Raw genomic sequence first — 21,738 nt, forward strand, 5'->3', positions numbered from 1 at the left:
GAGGTCCCTCCCACAAGCTGCAGTGACAATTTAACTCACTAATCGCTCATTCAAAATTCTCATACTTATCTAGGAAAACAAAACAGTACATTATCAGTGTATACCCAATGAAGCCGTAATACTTTTAAAATGTACCATATGATGATGCAATCAAACCATGCTCTATTGTCTTAACACATGCCTGAAGTGATTGGCAAAAAAGAAAAAAAGCTTTCCCTAGCTCATCTCAGCTTCCTGTGTTCTCATGACACTTGTACCTAGAGACCTTGGTCCTCTGTATCTGTTGACTTTGCTGTTATTACCGACCACAATGTTCACTTGGTGAAAATCCAAAGTTTTCGTACGTTATATTAAAGTGGCAGCTGTACCTCAGAACCCATGAAGGTAGCCTTCTGGCCACAGCAGTGGGAACTTTCAGGGTATTCAGGGCAACCAGTATGGGTACAACGTTTTCCTTTTCCAAAATTTCTATTTCATACTTACATCCCAAACTAAGACATGTAGAAGATCCCAAAAGAGTTGCTAAGACTGAATGTTTATGTACCCCTACCCCAAATCCATATGTTGAAACTTAATCCCTAATGATATTTGGAATGGCTTTGGGGAGGTAATTAGATCATGAAGGAAGAACCCTTATGAATGGGATTACTGCCCTCATGAAAGAGGCCCCAAAGAGGTCCCTTGTCTCTTCCACCATGTGAGGACACAGTGCAGAATGGCTGTGTATGAGCCAGGAAGCAGGTGATCACCAGACGCTGAATCTGCCAGTGCCCTGATCTTGGATTTGCCAGCCTCCGGAACTGTAAGAAATAAATTTCTGTTGTTTACCACCCAGTCTATCATATTTTTGTTACAGGAGCCAGAATGGACTAAGACAGGAGTGGGGGAGCAAAACTCCCACTTAACTTAATAATGTAGATTATTAACCCAAAATCTCAGAAGGCAACACCGACAGAAATGTCAGTGTGAAAAGTGCCATGTCTTTCTTGCTCAAGTAGCATTCAGTCTCATGTGGCTTTCAATTACTGGTTTAGTATGTTTCTGGAGAAGCAAAATCTTGAGTCAAATCAATCAACTGCTTTTCAACATGCGTATGTTCACATTCTAAATAAAGAACACTTTGAAAACAAAAATGAAAAGGTTACATAGTCTATGACTCCATTTATAAAACTTTTTTTTTAAGGAAAATACATTTGTATTTTGCATAGAGATGGAGAAAAAAAGGCAAACTGTTGTTGTTTGAAATTTAGAAGTACATTTCAATTGTCCCTTGAATAATAATCAAGATAATTTCACTAGGTAGTCTCAATAATTTTGTATTATATTAAGGTTGCTATTCAATATTTACCACAAATCATTATGTTCGGCCATGCTATAAAAACTTACTAAAAAAAAATTGTTGGCTTTTCACCAGTATAACACTCATGAAATGACAAAATTATCATGATACAGGACAGATCAGTGGTTGCCAATGGTTAGAGTTGGAAGGAGGGTCCAATGATAAACGGGTAACATCTTTGTGGTGACAGAGCATTTCTATATTCTGATAGTGGTGGCTACATGAATCTACACGTGATAAAATATAGATATGCACAAACTAGTAAAATCCAAATAAGGAGAGCAGTTTAGTAAATACAACTGTACCAGTGTCAATTTCCTGGTTTGGCTAAGATACTATAAGATATTATCATTGGGGAAAGCTAGATGAAGGATATGCAGGAACTTTCTTTATTCTCTCTGCAACTTCTTTCAAGTCTTAATTTATATCAAAATAAAAAGGCTTTTTAAAAGCCCATCCCTTTTTGGTAATACTTTGTTCACAAAACGGCAAGAAATAAAACCAATCAAAAGTCTGTCAACATTTCTCAAGAACTGATTTGCCTGGGAATACAGGACAGAGGTGTTAAGTTAAAATTAAAAATCGAATAGACCAAGATTTTTGTACTAAGATAAAAACATATTCTGCAAGACAAAAGTACATATCAAAGCTACTTCATACACTGATGATACTGTTGATTCCCATTAAATTAGACAACCTTTGTACATAATGCTTTACAATAGATATGTCTGTTATATGTGAACTAATTATCAATTAAATTCATCACAAAAGTCATATTGAGTCATTATAGTTTTGTTCGTACATGTAAACCACTATTTAAAACAAATATTTTCTTTCACACTTCGCTACATAGAAGCATAACTATGAGAAAGTGCTGTAAGATATTTTGGAACCACTAAGATACTATACGGGATTTATTAGTTTGAGCAACTTCTTATACAAACTTGAATACGTGGATATACAAAGTTTATCAGAAGAAACACAAAATCAGGTTCATAACAGAACATAAACTGCATTGTAAGTTAATAAAAGCAAAAATAAATATGGACTCAAACTCTTTTCAATAACTGAAACAATTTTTTTCTACATATGAATTTCTAATGAGGAATTCATTTTAATTAGAAGCGACTAAATGTAAAACACTGAGTAAAATGTGGGGATAGCTTAACATAGTGTATTGACACTTGATGTGATTCCTTATTTTTAGTGATTTTTCCCTTAATCAAAAAGGATCAGCAATATGTTCTACTGGAAAGAAAAATCTGGAATGCTAACAGTTCTTTTCATTAAAGCAACAAATAAATGCCAGAGTTTCACACAGAATAACTGTTTAAAAACAACAATTACAGTAAATACTGTACCTACATAGTATCTTTTTAAAACTTACTAGTCTTTCTAGATACATACTATTTATTGCTCTAGGCCTGAGTTAATATGAGAAAACTACTGGACTTCAACAAACAAGGGTCCTATGCCAGGGATATGGTGATCATTATAGTATGATACTTTTTCCAATGCTTACATCCCCTGAAGTATATATCAATTTAAGAAAATGACTCAGTCTTGATTATCTCAATGGCTTCAACTAGGCAAGCTGATTGGACAATATGGGCTTCATGTAAGGGCTATTGTTTTACATGCCTAGCATCCAGGCCCCGCTTTTAGGAGACTTTAGTTTTCCTTTGGGAAATATCTAGGGGTGAGAATATAATTTGGTCCTGGTGATCTGATTAAAAATTGACTGATTCAAAGACGAGCATGAGCCAAGCCAAAGACAGCCAGCCTTCAGACTGGCACAGATGTGCACTTTCCTCTGGGGCCGTTGAGCTGCTTGACTGTAAACCTGGAGCTCCCGATTAGAACGTCAGCCTGACAATAAGTTTAATCGGAAAGAAAGCAAGAGCTGAAGGAGGAAGAAAAACAGATTTTTGGAGTCATGTGAATACCTGGATGTAACAGTAGAAGCTTTAAGGTTACATGAGCTTTTTCTTAAAAAAAAAAAAAATCCCCTTTTCGGGGCTTCTCTGGTGGTGCAGTGGTTAAGAATCCACCTGCCAAAGCAGGGGACACGGATTCAAAGCCCTGGTCTGGGAAGATCCCACATGCCACGGAGCCACAACTACTGAGCCTGCGCTCTAGAGCCTACAAACCACAACTACTGAGCCTGCGTGCAACAACTACTGAAGCCCACGCGCCTAGAGCCTGGGCTCCACAACAACAGAAGCCACTGCAATGAGAAGCCCACGCACCACAACGAAGAGTAAGCCCCGCTCGCACAACTTGAGAAAGCCCACGCACAGCAACGAAGACCCAACACAGCCAAAAATAAATAATTTTTAAAATATCCCCTTTTTACCTGCTTTAGCTTTTTGTCATTTCCAATTAAAAGTCATAACTAATAAAATTTACTGGATAATCTTTAAATTATTCACAACTCCAAAGTCCCATAAGTCTATATTTAAAAAAAGGTTTTAGAAGTAAAAGAATCTATTATTGACTGAAATACCTATACTAAGAATGTTTAAAAGATTAATCAGTGTGTTCCAGTGAAAGAAAAATGGGCCATGGAGTTGAATGACTGAATATAATCCTGACTCTGCCGATTTGCAATGTGAATTTCCCTGAGCTGCTATAAATATGAGAATATTTGGAGCACACAGACTAGATAACCCTCAAGCTCTTACGAAGTCCTTGACCTTAAGCACTGTAAGAAAACTGTCACTCTTGGTTAATCTGACTACAAATAAAGTGGTTATCATTCATTAATTTATTCTTCCATTAAACACTTAGTGTCGGGTTTCCCTGGTGGCGCAGTGGTTAAGAATCCGCCCGCCAATGCAGGAGACACGGGTGCGAGCCCTGGTCCGGGAAGATCCCACATGCCGCGGAGCAACTAAGCTTGTGCGCCACAACTACTGAGCCTGAGCTCTAGAGCCCGCGAGCCGCAACTACTGAGCCCATGTGCCACAACTACTGAAGCCCGTGTGGCTAGAGCCCGTGCTCTGCAACAAGAGAAGCCACCGCAATGAGAAGCCTGTGCACCACAACGAAGAGTAGCCCCTGCTCGCCGCATCCAGAGAAAAGCCCGCGTGCAGCAACGAAGACACAACACAGCCAAAAATAAAAAAACAAAACAAAAACAAAAACAAACCACTTAGTGTCTATTGTTTACCAAGCATTGTACTTGGTACTGAGAAGACAGGGATGAATAAGGCTCTGCCCCAGCCATTAAGGAATTCAGTCTAGCAAGGGAGAAAAGCATCTAAACAACTAGATAATTACCCTATGTGATAAGTGGGGAAAAAACCCCCCAAAACCTCAAGTATATATGAGGTACCAAAATAGGCTGGGGAAAGACTATCTGGGAAGAGTAAGGAAAGACTTCACAAAGTAATGATGTCTAAAATGAAATTTAAAAGACAAAAAGACGTCAGCCAAATCAAGAGGAAGAGAGTAGTGTTAGACTGAGGAAATAGGTTGTTCAAGGGTTTTATGAGCAGTTCAGTATTGATGGAAAACAAAATAGGATAGGATGGCAAGGAGTAAAATGAATGACAAGAGCTATTCAAGGATTATAAAGGGTTCTATATGCTATGCTAAACAGGATGGAATTTACCCTGCAAGCAGTCACTGTAAGGATTTTAAAAGGGAAAAAATAATGATCAAATTTTAAAATGTACCAGTTTTTAAAGTTCAAAAAAAGCATTTAGTATTCCAAAATTATAAGTAAGATACAAGCTACCTTTATGAAGCTACAGAAATAAATTCATTTAGTTACTTTTTAAGCAGTATCTGCCTGGTATGTTATCTAACAAATTAGTTTTTGATAAATGTGTGGTGAATGAACTGTGGTAGCCAGTTCATTAAGCAGGGTGCTTAATAACAAAGATTTCAAAATGTAGAATGGTGAAAAGTGCAAAAGCTTATTTTCCCCCCAAGTCTCAGGGGGAAATAACCCCTTTCCTCAAAAGTAGACAACCTTTCTCTCAATGGCTTCTTTTTCCTTAATGTTATTAAGTTATTGGTAACTTATAGCCTTCTTTTCCCTCCCAACTCCCCTCTCCTTACTTGATGCTCATATATGAGACTCCAGCCATTAATCCAGAGTCATCGCCGACATTGTCCAAGACTAAGTTTATTATCTTCTCCGACATTATAAACTCTGCCTCAGCTTCGAAACCTCAGGAATCCTGTAATGTTCTAACGTTGCTACTTTATCTTTATAATGTTCATTATATGCTACCACCCCAGACCACGCTCTCATCCCCTTAAAACCTACACTACTGCAGCTCCACTCGCCCTACTCAGTCCCACAAATTTCATTAAAGCAAGGAGTGCAGGATTCGGTATCACTTAAATTCAGGTGTATTTAATGTGCGTGGTTATTCTAGTAGACCGAGTCATACGTTTACGTTTTTTTCTTATTACAGAGCTAGCTAAATGACTTCACCCTGTCAACAGGGCCTGTCACCAAGTAAGCGTTAGTGTAACACCAGTATTGCAGACCCAGAGTAACAAATCCCACTAGCACTCTTCGTTTTTATGCCCCTTCCTCTATTCCTGTAGAACTTGAAGTGTCAGGAAAGAATGATGGACGAGCAAAAGGGAAGGGGAATGCTGGAGCTCCGAGGCTAGAGCCTAACTTCCGACTGCCACGCTACACCAAGAAATCCAAAAGGCCCTCCGGCTCTCCTACAATCCACAAGAAAAGGCGGATCAGACTCCAAGGCTTCTCGGGTGGTGCCCAAGATTAGAGACACAAAAATTATTGCTGTAAAGAAATAATCCCTTGCTCGTTCAGAGCTCACCTGTAAGGAGCGGCGTGGACGGCGCCATCTTGTCCCGGAAAGAGAAACTCATATGCTTGGGTCAGAGTTCACGAGAGCCGAACCCAGCCCCAACACGTCTCCTCCGGCGTGAGGCGGCGAACTGGTGTTTCCGGGGTCGCCAGCCTCGGGGCCAATTCACTTCCGGTCGGAGAGAGACGTGAAAAAGGAGGCCGAACGCGCACGCGCAGCTCTGGGGCAACACTTTACGGAGCGTGGAGGGGCGGAGCTAAGGCTGGAGTGCCGGCCTTCGCCCTCCCTCTCCCTCTTCCTCAGCAGGCGGAGCGTGCACTTCCGCGGGGCGGAGTCGGCCCAATGCTGACGTTGGCAGCCGAACCCGAAGTAGTTCGAGGCGACGGCTTGCACCGTCCGGTTGTTGCGTTGTGTAGCGTTGCGTTCTCTTCCTCTCTCACTCCACGCTCCCGGCGGAGGCCCCAGCGGGGACGCGAGAATATCACGGCGGCCTGCTCTCCCCCTCCCGCTTGCCCGTCTCGCTCGGCCGGACGGTCCGGCGTCGTCAGTCAGCCGGCGGCCCGCGCCCAGCTAAGGGCTCAGCCCCCGCGCCCGCCGCGCCCAGGCCCAGCGGCCGGAGCTAGCGCCCCACCTGAGAGCCTCCTCGCTCCGGCGACGCGGGCACCGGGAGTGGAGCGTTGGTCCCAGCGGCCCGAGGAGAAGCGAGCGAGCGAGGCCCAGCGGTGGCCGGGGCAGGTGGTTGCGCTGCGAAGATGGTCGCCAAGCAGCGGATCCGTATGGCCAACGAGAAGCACAGCAAGAACATCACCCAGCGCGGCAACGTCGCCAAGACCTCGGTAAGGGAAAAGCGGGCGCCCCTGTTGGTTCCGCAGCCGGGTATGAGGCCCGGGCCCCGGGGCCGCGCCGAGCTCTCTTCCCCAGACCCGGGCGACTCAAGGGCCCGAGGTCGCGAGCCGGACGCTAAGTTGGGAGCTCAGGGAGGTGGGTGCCGGGGCCGGGCGGCTCGGGAACGCAGGGGAGACCAGTGAGGTGCAGGGACCCGGCGACCTGGCCCGGGGTGCAGGGTGAGAGCCCGGGGTCTGAGTGGTTTTTTTGCATTGGAGACCGTGCATTTTCCTTTTTGCAGAGAAATGCTCCCGAAGAGAAGGCGTCTGTAGGACCCTGGTTATTGGCTCTCTTCATTTTTGTTGTTTGTGGTTCTGGTAAGTGCTTTGGGGGCGATCATCGGGTAGGGTGTTGGATGACGGGTTGGGGATGACGTGGTGATCCATCAGTGGTGAATCCTGCCCGCATAGTTCTCAATCCACCTGCCGGGAGCTCCTCATAATTCTGTTTTATCTGAACCCAGTTACTTGTCCCACATATGCACAGAGGGTGGTGCTCTAGAAACTTCTCCCCGCTTGATTTGAGCTCACAGGAGAGCAGAAAAGGAGGTCAGGTCCTTAGTAATGATCGAGTTGACAAATATTAGACCAAAACAAAAAACAAAAACACCTCCCAGAATGAGAATTTAGAATATTTTGAAACTTTTGCGAAAGTGAAGCTTATGAACAACATGTACATGCGGATGTTCGAACTTAATTTAACATGTTCCGAAATTTAATGTCTTTATGTCAAAATTGGATATATTTTATAAAGTAAAGCTAGTGCAAAGAATTGGCTTATTGTAGAGGAACTTGTACCTGATTGGCAATTTAACGTGCGAGACAAATGTTTTTAGTTTAATAAAAGAAATGTTTGACATATGGAGGAAAAAATAGTTATCAGGGCAGACTGCTGTTAGAGTAGTAGACTCTTGCCCAAGGAGATGGATTACAGAATGCCTTCTTCTCTTCATCTTAATATGCAAGCTGTTAATATGGAAATACTTGTTTCTGTTTTACATGTTCTGACATCTTAAAGTTACTGAGGTTTCTTTTAAACATTTCACTTTGCCTGTCTCCTAAACATACCAATTGGAAGCTTTCCTGATAAATGGCCAAGAGCCAAGCAATTTATGTAACCTAAAGATTATTGAATTTCAGCCTTGTGAGAATGAGGAAATGTGCATATGTTACAGGCCAAGTACACCTAATGTTTAGGGTTAAACCAAAATAATTGTATGCTAGAAAAACCTTTTTGCTTTGGTGCTTTAATTTCTTTATAAAAATCTTTATAAAAATGCTTATTTGGTAACTCTCTAGACATTTTGGCATAAAATTCAAGGAAGCTGAGGCATAAAAAAATTGTATTATTACGGTAGGCCTGTGTTCATATTACTATGAAGTTACATAGTACTTGCAAGTAATTGTAAGGGTATTCTTGGATTCTTGAACTACCTTAATATTTGTCAGTTGCCAGGCCTGTTTTATTCCAAGCATGTTTTAATACTTGCTCTTTCTCTTTACAGCAATTTTCCAGATTATTCAAAGTATCAGGATGGGCATGTGAAGTGACTGACCTTAAGATGTTTCCATTCTCCTGTGAATTTTAACTTGAACTCATTCCTGATGTTTGATACCCTGGTTAAAAACAATTCAGTAAAGCATCCTGCCTCAGAATGACTTTTCATATCATCCTTCATGTGTCATTCCAAGGTTTCTTCACAAGTCATTCCAAGTTTTCTAGTCCATACCACAGTGCCTTGCAAAAGCACCACATGAATAAAGCAATAAAATTTGTTAAGCTACAGTAGTGGACCCTACTTATTCAGTCAGTAAAGAGTAAGTTTTTTTTTTAATGTGGTTATTAGAACAGTATACAATATAGGTAATTAGATTGAATCTGTGTAGACAGGGTCTAGATTTTGTTAGCCCTAATGTGTAAATGCAATTAGCTTAATTTAAAATTTGGAATCCTACGGTTTTTATATAGCTAGGCACTTTATTACTATTTCTTGAAAGCACACTCCCATAGAGGGTCATGTAACCGTCCTGTAATAAGGTGCTTATAAATGGAACAACTACACGGTTAGCCTAGTTTTCCCGAAATCTTTAGCACCTGAAAATTTTAAAAAGCTTCTAAATGCCTAATATAAAGGGAGATGCTTATAGCCACAACGTCTATTTTAACAATATTACTTCTATTACACTACCTTGGATTTTGCATGAGTGAATATACTAACGGAAGAGGCCATAAGAAAACAACTTGGTTGAGCATTTTATAACTTAGTCACTTCGGTTTCACTGTAAGCAGCCATGGTGGAGTAAAGTCAGGGAAGGTTTTTTATATCACCATTGATTTCACCAGAATTACTTTAATATATCAAAGGGGCCTATTATGCTCACAACACTTTAGGGAAAAATAGTACTAAAAATGGATGCCTCATCAGGACATACTGTTGAGTCCAGTGTGCCGTAGGACAGCATGTTAATAGCACTTTTAATACCAAAAAGGCACATCAACTGCAAATTAGTTTGGAAATGCTTTTTCTTGATTTATGATTAAAATTCTGTTAGGGTACTAGATACATCAGACTAAAGTGTCATGTGAAATTAAATGGATTTACTGATACGGATCAGTCTTCAGTCTTCCCTTTGTTATATGATTTTATAGGTTATGATTGATCAAACTTTCTTTTTACTAATGGTAAGGGTGAGTGATAAGGCAGGTTTTGAGTTTGCTGGTACTGTTGAAAATTTCAAGTATTGGCTATTTAAATTCTTAGCCATAATGATGAAAAAAAGCCTGAGAGGTGTCTATGTGGTAGTGAATTGGAAAGAAAGCTGCTTGTTTGCTATGTTAATTGCCTCAGGATACCTCTTGAAAATAAGCTGTTTTAAGAGGAACAGAAGGGAAATCTACTACCTAGTCTATATACAGTGTGAACCTCAGAGCTTCCCATACCCCTAAGTATGGGGAGAATAAAGGAGAGGAGTGGTTAAGGACGTTTAGGAACTTGACTACAATAGGAAAGGAATCTGCTGACCTTAGGCCAGCAGGTTTTTATCTGCATTGTTACCTGCCTTTCTCACCCAGGAAATCAACCCCTGTACTCTTGGTTAACTAATTCTAGTTTGTTGTAACTTAAAAAATGAAAGTTATTGTTCTAAATTCATAGCAGGTGCCTTATTCTTTGCTTTGAGTCAAACTATTCCATATCAGAATTTCCCTTGGTTTCCTATAGATAACTGGCTTTAAGACATGGAGGGTTTTTGTTTTGTTTTTAATGTACAATGTCTGTTAATTTGACTGTTAACTTGCCATAGTGAGCAATCATTTTACATATGTAAAGTTGCATTCCCTTTGTATATCGTGTCATTACCAATTGGGTGCATTTTTAAGGGTGGATTATGCATGTTTGGGTCGATGAAAGCTATGTCATTTCATTAACCCTTTAAAAATAAAGATCCCTGAATATTTGATGCCTTCTAAAAGGAAATGATTTTATAGAGTTCTTATCTGAGTATACTTTTTATACTTAATAGAAAATGATTTTAAGGAACGCCTGGTATGTTGTACTTGAGTTAAAAGAAATAGTACCCAGAGGCACAAATTTAAGGTTTTAACTGGGAATAGGTAGCAAGAAAAATATATAAAAGCACAATGAATTAAATACTTTGCCAACTGGGGTTTACCCTCATCTCATTATTTGAGTCTGGTTCAAGGAGAAGCACAATTTTTTTTCTTTTTTTTGATTTCCCTTTCCCAGTTGAATTTTATATGTCATCTAATATTGAGCACAATGTGAGAATAAATACTTTATCGGGGTTGTCTACATTATCCAACTACTCTTTGTAATTTAGCTATAACGTTTCAAGGAGTTGTCAGTGATTTCATTGTATCTGTTGGGTTGTATATAATGTTGCTCAAAATGATTGAGTGAGCTTCCAAAATAAGTGAAGATTTTCATTGTAACAGAATGCATTGTAATAGGCTTTGATTTACATTAAAGAAATGTATATACTCAACTGCAAGGCCATGGCTATTGTCACTGAGGTTCCTGGAGTTTCGTTGGCACAAAGGACTACCATGTAGTGCTGGATCATATTCTTGGGAGGTTCAGCAACAAAAGTTTATTATGCTTTTAGCATCTGTAAAATTTAGGACATCATCAGATTTTCCATTTAGAAATTGTTCTGAAGTTTGGTTCACATTTACCTATGTATTCGTTTTTTTAACTTGTCATTTTAGATGCAAACCACAACTTTAAGAGGTAGGAGTTGGGTTCAATAACAAATTCTATGACACTCCCACAGAGAATCCTTTCCTGTCTAAACACAGTCCCACTCTAGCTGCTTGTACCACTTTATCTTCAAGTTAGAACAAAAATGGCCAAATCTGGAAAGAGTGCTAACGAGCAATAAAATGCTAGAAATCAAGCTGAAGGGAAAAATTCAACTCTCTGGACTTAAATAATTCAAAGTAAATTCATATCAAAGAATCAAAGATAGAAATGCCATAGAGGGCTTCCCTGGTGGTGCAGTGGTTAAGAATACACCTGCCAATGCAGGGTACGTGGGCTTGAGCCCTGGCCGGGGAAGATCCCACATGCTGCGGAGCAGCTAAGCCCATGTGCCACAACTACTGAGCCTGTGAGCTACAACTACTGAGCCCACATACCACAACTACTGAAGCCCACGTGCCTAGAGCCCATGCTCCGCAGCTATAGAAGCCACTGCAATGAGAAGCCCGCGCACTGCACCCACCCGAAGAGTGGCCCCCACTCGCTGCAAGTAGAGAAAGCCGTGCACAGCAATGAAGAACCAAAGGCAGCCAAAAATAAATTATTTTTTTTAAATGACGGGAAATTTAGTACAACTGCCTCCATTTACAGATAAGTAAAAAATTCATTTATTCAGTGAATATTGAGTAACTTATGTGCCAGATCTGGAGATAGATACGTGAATACAGAATCTCAGCACTCAGGTATCTTTCAGTCCGGTAGTGAGGAAAAAGACAATACAATGAAAACGACCATAATTGTGATAAGTCTTTCAAAGGAAGAGTAAAACCAGATAAATGGTGGATTTGCCCTCACAGAACTAGTTGAGGTAGAGTAGAAACTAGAGCCAAGATTTCCTGACTCACTCAACCATCTAGAAACCATAAGAGTGACTGCAAAATACCCACACAGGACACTTCTGTTTTCATGAGCTCTTTGCTTCTGCTTTTAGAAAGCTAAAATTTTTTTCATGTTGCCAATTTAAAGAAGAAAGAAAAAAAGTTTGTCCTTTTATGGATGCAACTTTTTTTTGAAAATGAATTTGTGACTAATTTACTATTGGTGTTTCCTGTACAGCACAAAATTAACAAAGATCAAATCAGTAATGTTATTCACTTTCACATATTCCAGAGTACATTTTTAAAAGTAGTTTTGCTAAAGTTTTTTTTGTTTAATTTCTTTTTTATCTGTGATGTTGAAAAATAATTTTTGATAGCCCAGTAGTCAAAAAAATACACATGTGCTCTCCACAGATACAAGTTTCAGTGAATAATGCATATGTGACTTCTTTTCCAGTGTAAAAAAATTAAAACCATGATTTCAATATCATTAAATGGCTTAGTAACAGGTTTTTCTTCTTTTCTCACTGTTACGGAGAAAGTCAAACAGGAGAATGAGAATAATTGAGTTTGGAGCTAAAAGGAACTTTTCAAATGATCTTGATTTACACTTGAGGAAATTATGGCCTAGAGAAGTTATCTTTCCCATCAGTGAACCAGTAGCAGAGCAAGGATTAGAAAACTGGATTTGGGATGACCAAATTGGCTCTTTAGTATGTTGAGTGCCAAGGAATTATAATTCTTTAGGAATGTTTCCTCTTACCTGAGAAGATTATATATGAATCGCATGAACCCCCTTGAGTGTTTGATAAGGGTAAAATCTGAGGATTAACTAAACTTCAATGGCTTCCTACTGCCATTGGGTTGCATTAACTCTTTAGCTTTGATTTTTAGGACATTTCACAACATGGCCCAACCTAGCCTTGTCCCAACATCTTCCTGTCATAAACTCGCTCTAGCCCAAAGACTCTACTTTCATTTTTCAGATGCCTTGTGCTTTGTGCTTTTTTTTTTCAATGCTTACTTCCTTTATTTGTATAATTCACAATAAGGTTCTTGTACCTCAGTTTTTTCAGATTCAGCATTCCAGACATGGTAACTAATTCTTTTCATTTATGTGGAAAAAGAACAAACACAGAATTGACCTTAAATAGAGACATAAAATGGTGATTTGCCTACACACTCTGACTTGAGGGAGGTTATAAAAGTGAAAACAACTAAAAAGTATTCCTTAACTCTTGGTTTGGGGCTCAAAATTTTACCATTTTGAGTACTGTCTTCTCCCTGGGGTTCTGTTAAAATCACAAATACATGAAAGGCTCATATTATCTAGGTTCAATGTACATGAGCTCTATTGCATTACTTTTATTTTGACTAGTAGAATTGGTTAGCATTAAAATCACTTTTCTTTCCTCTAGAAGGAAGAATGGACTTCAAGAGAAAACTGATCCCCATATACAGGCAAACCTCAGAGATAACGTGGGTTCAGTTCCGACCACCACAAGAAAGTGAATATCACAATAAAGCGAGTCACAGGAATTGTCCGATTTCCCAGTGCATATAAAAGTTATGTTTACGCTACACTGTAGTCTATTAAATGTGCCGTAGCATTAGGTCTTTAAAAGATGAATATACCTTAATTAAAAAATACTTTATTGGGACTTCCCTGGTGGTCCAATGGCTAAGACTCTGAGCTCCCAATGCAGGTGGCCTGGGTTCAATCCCTGGTCAGGGAACTAGATCTCACATGCCTCAACTAAGAGTTCACATGCCACAACTAAAGATCCCACGTGCCGCAACTAACACCTGGTGCAGCAAAATAAATATTTTTAAAAATAACAATCATCTAACAATGCAGGGTTGCCACAAAAACTCAATCTGTCTAAAAAAAAAAGCGGACTTCCCTAATGGTGCAGTTTTAAGAATCCGCCTGCCAATGCAGGGGACACGAGTTTGAGCCCTGGTCTGGGAAGATCCCACATGCCACAGAGCAAGTAAGCCCACGAGCCACAACTACTAAGCTGGCGCACCACAACTACTGAGCCTGCACTCTAAAGCCTGCGAGCCACAACTACTGAGCCCATGTGCCACTACTGAAGCCCACGCACCTAGAGCCTGTGCTCCGCAACAAGAGAATCCACTGCAATGAGAAGCCCGTGCACTGCAATGAAGAGTAAGCCCCGCTCGCACAACTAGAGAAAGCCCATGCGTAGCAACGAAGACCCAACACAGCCAAAACTAAATAAATAAATTTATTTTTTAAAAAAATAAAGCAATATCTGCTTAGGCATATCTTACTTTATTGTTCTTCACAGATACCGCATTTTTTACAAATTAAAGATTGCAGCAACCCAGTGTCAACTATAAGCACCATTTTTCCAACAGCATTTGTTCACTTTACTGTTTTTTTCTAGTTTCATTAAGATATAATTGACATAGAGCACTGTGTAAGTTTAAGATGTAAAGCATAGTGATTTAACCTACATCCTTCATGAAATGATTACAATAAGTTTAGTGATCATCCATCATCTCATATAGATACAAAATTAAAGAAATAGAAAAAAAAATTTTCCTTGTGATGAAAACTCTTAGGATTTCCTCTCTTAATAACTTTCATATATAACATACAGCAGTGTTCATTGTATTTATCAGGTTGCACATTACATCTAATACTTATTTTTCTTATAACTGGAAGTTGTACCTTTTGATTGCCTTCATCCAATTCCCCCTCCCCCCAGCTCCACCACTGCCTCAAATCTCATCTCTTTTTCTCTGAGTTAGTTGATTTGTTTTTGAAGTATAGTTGACCTACAACACTATGTCAGTTCCTGGTACCCAACATAGTGATTCAATATTTCTATACACTTCAAAATGATCATCATGATAAGTCTAGTTATGATCTGTCACCATACAAAGACATTACATAACCATTGACTATTTTCCCCACATTTCACCTCTGTGACTCATTTATTTTGCAGCTGGAATTTTGTACCGCCTCACCTGTCACCTACTTCTCTCCTCCCCCTAGTCCCTTCCCCTCTGGCAACCACCTATTTGTTCTCTAGATAACCTGCACTTCAAGTGTTTTTGCTCGTTTTTCCTACGTTACAATACTACACAGCCTTCAAAGTCTAGCTTAAATTTTACCTCCTCTGTGAAGTTTTCCCTTGCTATGGGCGTCAGAAACACTCTCTTTGGAACTGATGACTCTGGACCAGTTAGTGTTTATTATGTTCCCATAATTCTTGGTTTTGTTTCTTAGTTTCTCAGCTAGTGTATGCAGTCCTTAAGAACAAATGCCAGGGGCTTTCCTGGTGGTGCAGTGGTTAAGAATCCGCCTGCCAATGCAGGGGACACGGGTTTGAGCCCTGGCCTGGGAAGATCCCACATGCTGTGGAGCAAACAAGCCCGTGCGCCACAACTACTGAGCCTGTGCTCTAGAGCCCGTGAGCCCGCGCACAGCAACGAAGACCCAATGCAGCCAAAAATAAATTTAAAAATTTATTTAAAAAAAAAGAACAAATGCCATATCTTTCTTTTTCATTCTTTTTCATTTACTCTCACCACCACAAAAGCTAGTGTGAAACTTTACATACATAGGGGGAGCTCAACATTTTACTTATTTATTTATTTTTAAATATTTATTTATCTTTGGCTGCATTGATTCTTAGTTGCGGCATGAGGGATTTTTGATGCGGTGCAGGAGCTTCTCTCTAGTTGTGGCGCATGGGCTTCAGAGCAGGCGGGCTCAGTAGTTGTGTCACTCGGGCTTAGTTGCCTGGCGGCATGTGGGATATTAGCTCCCAGACCAGGGATCGAACCCACTTCCCCTGCATTGGAAGGTGGATCCTTAACCACTGGACCACCGGGGAAGTCCTGAGCCCAACATTTGAGTTGAGTGATAAAGTGAAGGAGAGCAATGAGAACGCTGTTATATCAGAATCATCTTTAAAGTAAGAACGTGTCTTGTAAGATCATCTAACTCCAAAATAACATGCATCCCAGATACTTCCAATCCTGGCAACCTCTGCTTAATGGCTGAGTTCAGCATTAGAATTCAGACTACCTTAGAAACAAACTCTCCCAAGAGAAGCTTGATATTTGGAAATATACCAATAGCCGTATTTGTCCTTTAGTCACATTTGAGAACCGTTCATAATAATTGTAATTGAGAAAACCGAAAAATGCTTCACAAAGAAAGCTGATACCTCACTATACCAGTCTGTCCAGTTATAAGGAATGAGTCAAACCACCGCACCTGCTGTTTAGGACAGGTGCCTATGGGCTGTCAGCTGCCCTCTGTCCCCAGACCCATTCTAGGGCACAGGAAGGGGCCAGGATGCCACACTGGGGCGCCCTTCTCCACACCAGACTGGGAACCCAGAATGGCTCTGTACCCCCCCAAACCAGATCCAGTCCCTGGGAGAATAGCTGCTTCTCTTCACAGAGGAATTCCCTACAGCAAGGCCGTACCACGTTGTTAAGCATTTGGGGTGTGGTGTGGTTACCAAATCAGATCTCATACTCTGGGCAGAGGAGACTCACAGGGCCCCTCTGGGTAAATGCGGGTCGCGCTCCCACTCAGAGCTCCTGAACAGCACTTAGTTCCTGACACCCAGGAGTGCTGGGGAACGAGGGTGAACCACGAAGGTGCTGCAGGTTTGTTTTCTGTTTGACACTCTGAGCGTCAGTTAATAAACAATTGTAGATTCTAAGGTGGAAAGGCATCCAGGACTGAGACAGACTATAATTTCTGACAAAGCCTGAATCATAAAGATAAATCAACACTGGAAGTACCCAAGCATGTTTCTGCCTAGCTCCAGTCTCGGTTACCCGTGCATGGCCCACCTATTAATTACAAATGGATTACACAAAGAAGGAAGGTGCCAGAGAGAATGAAAACATGAAATCTTAAAGTCATTTCTGCTTGCTTGAGAACAACATCAGGATTTTTTCAAGGTGAGATCCCTTTCTTTTGCTAAACATTACGTTTAAATCCATCTGCACTGCGAAGGACAGACAGGGAAAGTGGATCAGTGGAGTTTAATATCCAGCCTGTGTCAATGGTCTAATCTCCCACTACTCAAGAGTGTGGCCAGGGGACCCACAGTAACCTGGAAACTTCTTAGGAATGCAGAATCTCGGGCCTCACCCAAGGCCCACTGAAAGGTAATTTGCATTTTCACAGGACCACCATCTGATTTGTATGAAAATTAAACTTTGAGAAGTTCTAAAGCAGGCTCCAAGTTCTCGATCTATGGCCTTAAATCCCCTAAGTTTCTTGGCCTAAGGAAAAGGAAACACTTACCCTCTTGTCACACACAACTGTTCTGAAACCTAATGATGGTAAAAGCACTTTGAAAACTTAAAAATACTCTATGCAAATAACATTCCCCTGCTTCGTGAACCGCAAAAACAAAGAGATCTCTGAGAGGGTAAGGGGCCTTCCTCATCGAAAACAAAAAGAAGGCAGCTTCCATATTTAACGTGGCAGGAAGTCACCAGCTTTCTTTTTCTCAATATTTGTAGGGCTGTAAAGAACGTGGATGTTTATACGTTGTTTCCTTGTACAGATGTATATAGAATTTCTCTAGTCCAGAAGTGGAACTTCTGGGTATGAGGTATGTACATCTTCAAATGTATTAAGTATGGTGAAATCATTATCCAAAATAGGTTCTAAAAAATTAAATTTACACCAGCAATGTGTAAGAGTTCCTATATCCTCAACTTTTGCCCTTCTAATAAGAAAATAGTCTCAGTGTTGTTGCAATATGCATTTGTCTGATTCCTAGCAAGGTTGAGCAACTTTTCAAATGCTGGCTCTGAAGCCTGGGTTTGTATCTGTTTTTTATCGCTTTGTATCTGTGTAACCTTGGGCAATCTATTTAAAGTCTCAGTTTCGCAACTATAAAATGAAATTAAATGAGCTAATGCATGTTGCATGATCAGGCCACTCAAGATGGATATTCTCTTGCTCTCTGTACATCCCCTGCCCAACCAGCACCTGCTTTACCTCTGCCCTACCCATATGACTGATCTTCCTAGTACTCGCCCCTGGCCCCAGCTAGTGAAAGCTTATCAGAGTCCTAACCACTGGACCTCCAGGGAATTCCCAGTGATAGCGGATCAAAGGTGTGATGAAGGGTGTGCTCCTCTGCTCCTCTGCTCCCTGTGCTCCTCTGTTTCCCTAGTAACTAATGAGCCTACCTGATGTCAATTCCCCTATAACTGGTAATTTTGCCCCCACCCCCAACCCAGCAAAGACTGCTACCATGTCCTGCTCACTGTCTGCCACACATGGTGGGATGTCGCTCCAGGACCTTGCTTCAGACGTGTAAGCTCCCCCTTATCCATTAAACCATTGATGTCTCTGTTGCTGACTCCAGGCTCTAGGCCTGAGAGGTACAGCCCAACACATGTAGAGCACATAGAAAAGAGACTGGCATAACAAGATGCCCAAGATTCACCTGATATATTTCCTGCCCTAGATATGGAGTCGGCCATTTTCTCAGAGTTCTTTGTACCAGGATACGGTATTTAGAGATCACAACCTAAAGTCTATGGATGCTAATTGCCCATGTGTTTTCATTGCTTCAAAGACTTTTAGTGAACAAAGATAGAAAATATGATAAAACAAAGATAACAAAAGATAGAAAACAAAAGAGAAAATACAACATGAATTTATATCAATAATTCCAACTAAAATTTAAGATTACAGGTTTTCACATATTTCTTAAATTTTATATTTGATCCTTTTTTTCTTAAATTGAAAACCTTGGCTCCTGAGAACATTAATATAATTATTTAGTTACTTTATCCCACTAAATCTACACTAGCTTCAAAATACAGTAATAATTTTATTAACACTATGATTACTGAAAACAATGTTTTAAAAAATTTCTTTGCAAAAAAAAATTTTAAAAAGAAAAAACAAACAAACAAAAAGAATAAAAAATTTCTTTGCAGTTCTTTTTGTCCTTGGCAATATTTCATGAGGGAGATAGAGTCAATTTGGGTTTTCAACAAGGACACCAAGGCGATTCGATAGGAGAACAATAGTCTTTTCAACAAATGGTGCTGGGACAACAATAGCCACAAACAAAGGGATAAAATTGGACCCTTGCCTTATATCATATATAAAAATAAACTCAAAATTGATAAAGACCTAAATGCAAGAGCTAAAACTATAAAACCCTTTGAAGAAAACATGGGCATAAGTCTCCATGACCTTAGATTTGCCAATGAATTCTTAGATATGACACCAAAAGCACAAGCAACAAAAGAAGTAGATTAATCGTACTTCATCTAAATTTAAAACTTTTGTGCTTCAAAAGGCGCTATCAAGAAAGTTAAAAACAATTCATAGACTGGGAGAAAATATTTGCAAATCATATATCTGATAAAGGACTTGTATCTAGAATTATATCAAGATCTCTTACAAACAATAATAAATAAATATTTTTTTAAATGGGCAAAAAGAGATCTCATATTAAATGTTCTTTGACGGATGGTTACCGGAGGCAGGGGGTGGTGAGTGGGGTGCGTGAAACGGGTGAACAGAGTCAAAAGGTACAAAATTCCGGTTATAAAATAAATTAGTCATGGGGATGTAATGCAGAGCATGGCCACTATAATTAATAATACTGTATTACATATTTGAAAGTTGCTAAGAAAGTAAATCTTAAAAGTTTCCATTGCAAAAAAAAAAATCTGTAACTATGTATGGGGATGGATGTTAACTAGAATTATTGTGGTGATCATTTTGCAGCACATATGCAAGTATTGAATCATTATGTTGCACACCTGAACTAATATAGTGTTTTATGTCAATTATACCTCAATTTTTAAAATGTTCTTACTAAAATAAAATAAAATAAAAATAAGCACAGGATCTGCATAGATATTTCACCAAAGTAGATACACTCAGCCAATAAGCACATGAAAATCATTCGCCATCAGGGAAATTCAAACTTAAACCACAGTGAGATACTGCTTCACACCCACTAGGATGGCTGGAATCAAAAAGACAATAATAACAAATGTTGACAAGGATTTAGAGAAATTGGAACCCTCATACACTGGTGGGGATGTAAAGCTGCTTTGGAAAACAATCTGGCAGTCCTCAAAAAAGTTAAACAAAGACTTAACAATTTGACCAAGCAATTCTACTCCTAGGTATATATCCAAGAGAAATGGAAATGTACGTCCCCTCAAAAACTTGTACACAAATGTTTATAGCAGCGTTATCCACAATAGTCAAAGGTAGAAACAACCCAAATCTCCATCAGTTCATGAATGGATTCACAAAACATGGTATATCCCTATAATGGAATATTGTTCAGCTGTAAGAAGGAATGAAGTGTTTATAAATGCCACAACATGGATGAAGCCAGTCACATATCAAATGATTCCATTTATATGCAATGTCCACAGTGGGCAAATACATAGAAACAGAAAGCATATTAGTGATTGCTTTAGGCTATAAAGTGAGGGGGGATAATTGAGTGATAATTGCCAAAGGGTACTAGATTTCTTTTTGAGGTGATAAAAATGTTGTGATTGTGATGATGGTTGTACAGCTCTGAATATCCTAAAAACTGCTTAATTTTTCACTTTAATAAAATGGGTGAGTTGTATGGTATGTGAATTATATCTCAATAAAGCTGTTAGGAAAAGAAAGAAAGAAAGAAAGAAAAGCCTGAAAATCAAAATCAAATGGAACAAATGAACCTAACTGTGTAACAAATTAGTGGCATAATCACAGAGAGGAATTTCAGGTGATTGATTGATTATTTTTTTGGCCACACCGTGGGCATGAGGGATCTTGGTTCCTGACCAGGGATTGAACCCATGTCCCCTGCATTGGGTTAGGGTTAAGGTTAACACTGGACTGCCAGGGAAGTCCCTCAGGTGGTTTATATATATATATGTTTATTTCTGAACTTTCAGTTCTCTTCCATTGATCTATATGACTAGCTTTACACCAGTCCCAGAATGTAGATTACTCTTGTTATGTAGTAAGTTTTGAAATCAGGAGGTGTGAGTCATTTAACCTTGTTCTTTTTCAAGATTATTTTGGGTATTCTGTGTTCCTTGAGTTTTTATATGAATTTTAGAATCTGGTTGTTAATTTCTACAAAGAAGTCAGCTGGCATTCTAGTAGGGATAGTGTTGAATCTGTAGCTTGGGAAGCATTGCCATTTTAACAATATTAAGTCTTCCAATCCATGAACATGAGATATCCTTTCATTTATTAGGTTTTCTTTCATTTCTTTCAACAATGTTTTGTAGTTTTCAAAGTATATGTTTTACACTTATGTTAAATTTATTCCTAAGCACTTTATTCTTTTTGAGTCCATTATAAATGAAATTGGTTTTTTGTCTTTTTTTTTTTTTTTTTTTTATCGCACCCCAGGGCTTGCGGGAACTTAGTTCCCCGACCAGGGATTGAACCTGCACCCTTGGCAGTGAAAGTGCAGAGTCCTAATCACTGGACTGCCAGGGACTTCCCGAAATTGTTTCCTTAATTTCATTTTTTGTTTGCTCAGTGCTACTATATAGAAAAATGATTTGTTTCTGTATATTGCCTTGTGTCCTGCAAACTTACTAAGCTCATTT

The 21,738-nt window shown here is 39.6% G+C and overlaps 2 protein-coding genes across 4 annotated transcripts in view; one reads left to right on the forward strand and one right to left on the reverse strand.

The window, feature by feature from the left end:
* The window catches only part of EIF2A (eukaryotic translation initiation factor 2A), a gene marked incomplete at its 5' end in the record, with an annotated part of 37,747 nt that extends 31,548 nt beyond the window's left edge, over positions 1 to 6,199 (reverse strand). The window contains one exon of one of the 3 annotated variants that reach the window (XM_082839612.1): positions 6,148 to 6,199. In XM_082839612.1, coding sequence (XP_082695738.1) covers positions 6,148 to 6,199 — 52 coding nt within the window. Of the gene's footprint in view, positions 1 to 5,407; positions 5,818 to 6,147 lie in introns of those variants that run through there. The other 2 variants (XM_082839613.1, XM_082839615.1) reach the window with 2 other exon arrangements.
* A 300-nt stretch (positions 6,200 to 6,499) lies between these two features.
* On the forward strand, positions 6,500 to 10,107 carry SERP1 (stress associated endoplasmic reticulum protein 1). The gene is made up of 3 exons (XM_082839905.1): positions 6,500 to 6,974; positions 7,265 to 7,340; positions 8,528 to 10,107. The coding sequence occupies exons 1-3, from the start codon at positions 6,891 to 6,893 to the stop codon at positions 8,566 to 8,568; spliced, it is 201 nt and encodes a 66-aa protein (XP_082696031.1). The 5' UTR covers positions 6,500 to 6,890; the 3' UTR covers positions 8,569 to 10,107.
* Positions 10,108 to 21,738: the final 11,631 nt, after the last annotated feature.

This window comes from Leucopleurus acutus (genome assembly GCF_964270905.1).
Source record: "Leucopleurus acutus genome assembly, chromosome: 5".
NCBI lineage: Eukaryota > Metazoa > Chordata > Mammalia > Artiodactyla > Delphinidae > Leucopleurus > Leucopleurus acutus.

Excerpts from the sequence above, each read along its gene's own strand:
- SERP1 (XM_082839905.1), top strand. The coding sequence starts at position 6,891 with ATGGTCGCCAAGCAGCGGATCCGTATGGCCAACGAGAAGCACAGCAAG. Across the intron at positions 6,975-7,264 it reads GCAACGTCGCCAAGACCTCG|AGAAATGCTCCCGAAGAGAA; the intron begins GTAAGGGAAAAG and ends TCCTTTTTGCAG. Across the intron at positions 7,341-8,527 it reads TTTTGTTGTTTGTGGTTCTG|CAATTTTCCAGATTATTCAA; the intron begins GTAAGTGCTTTG and ends TTCTCTTTACAG.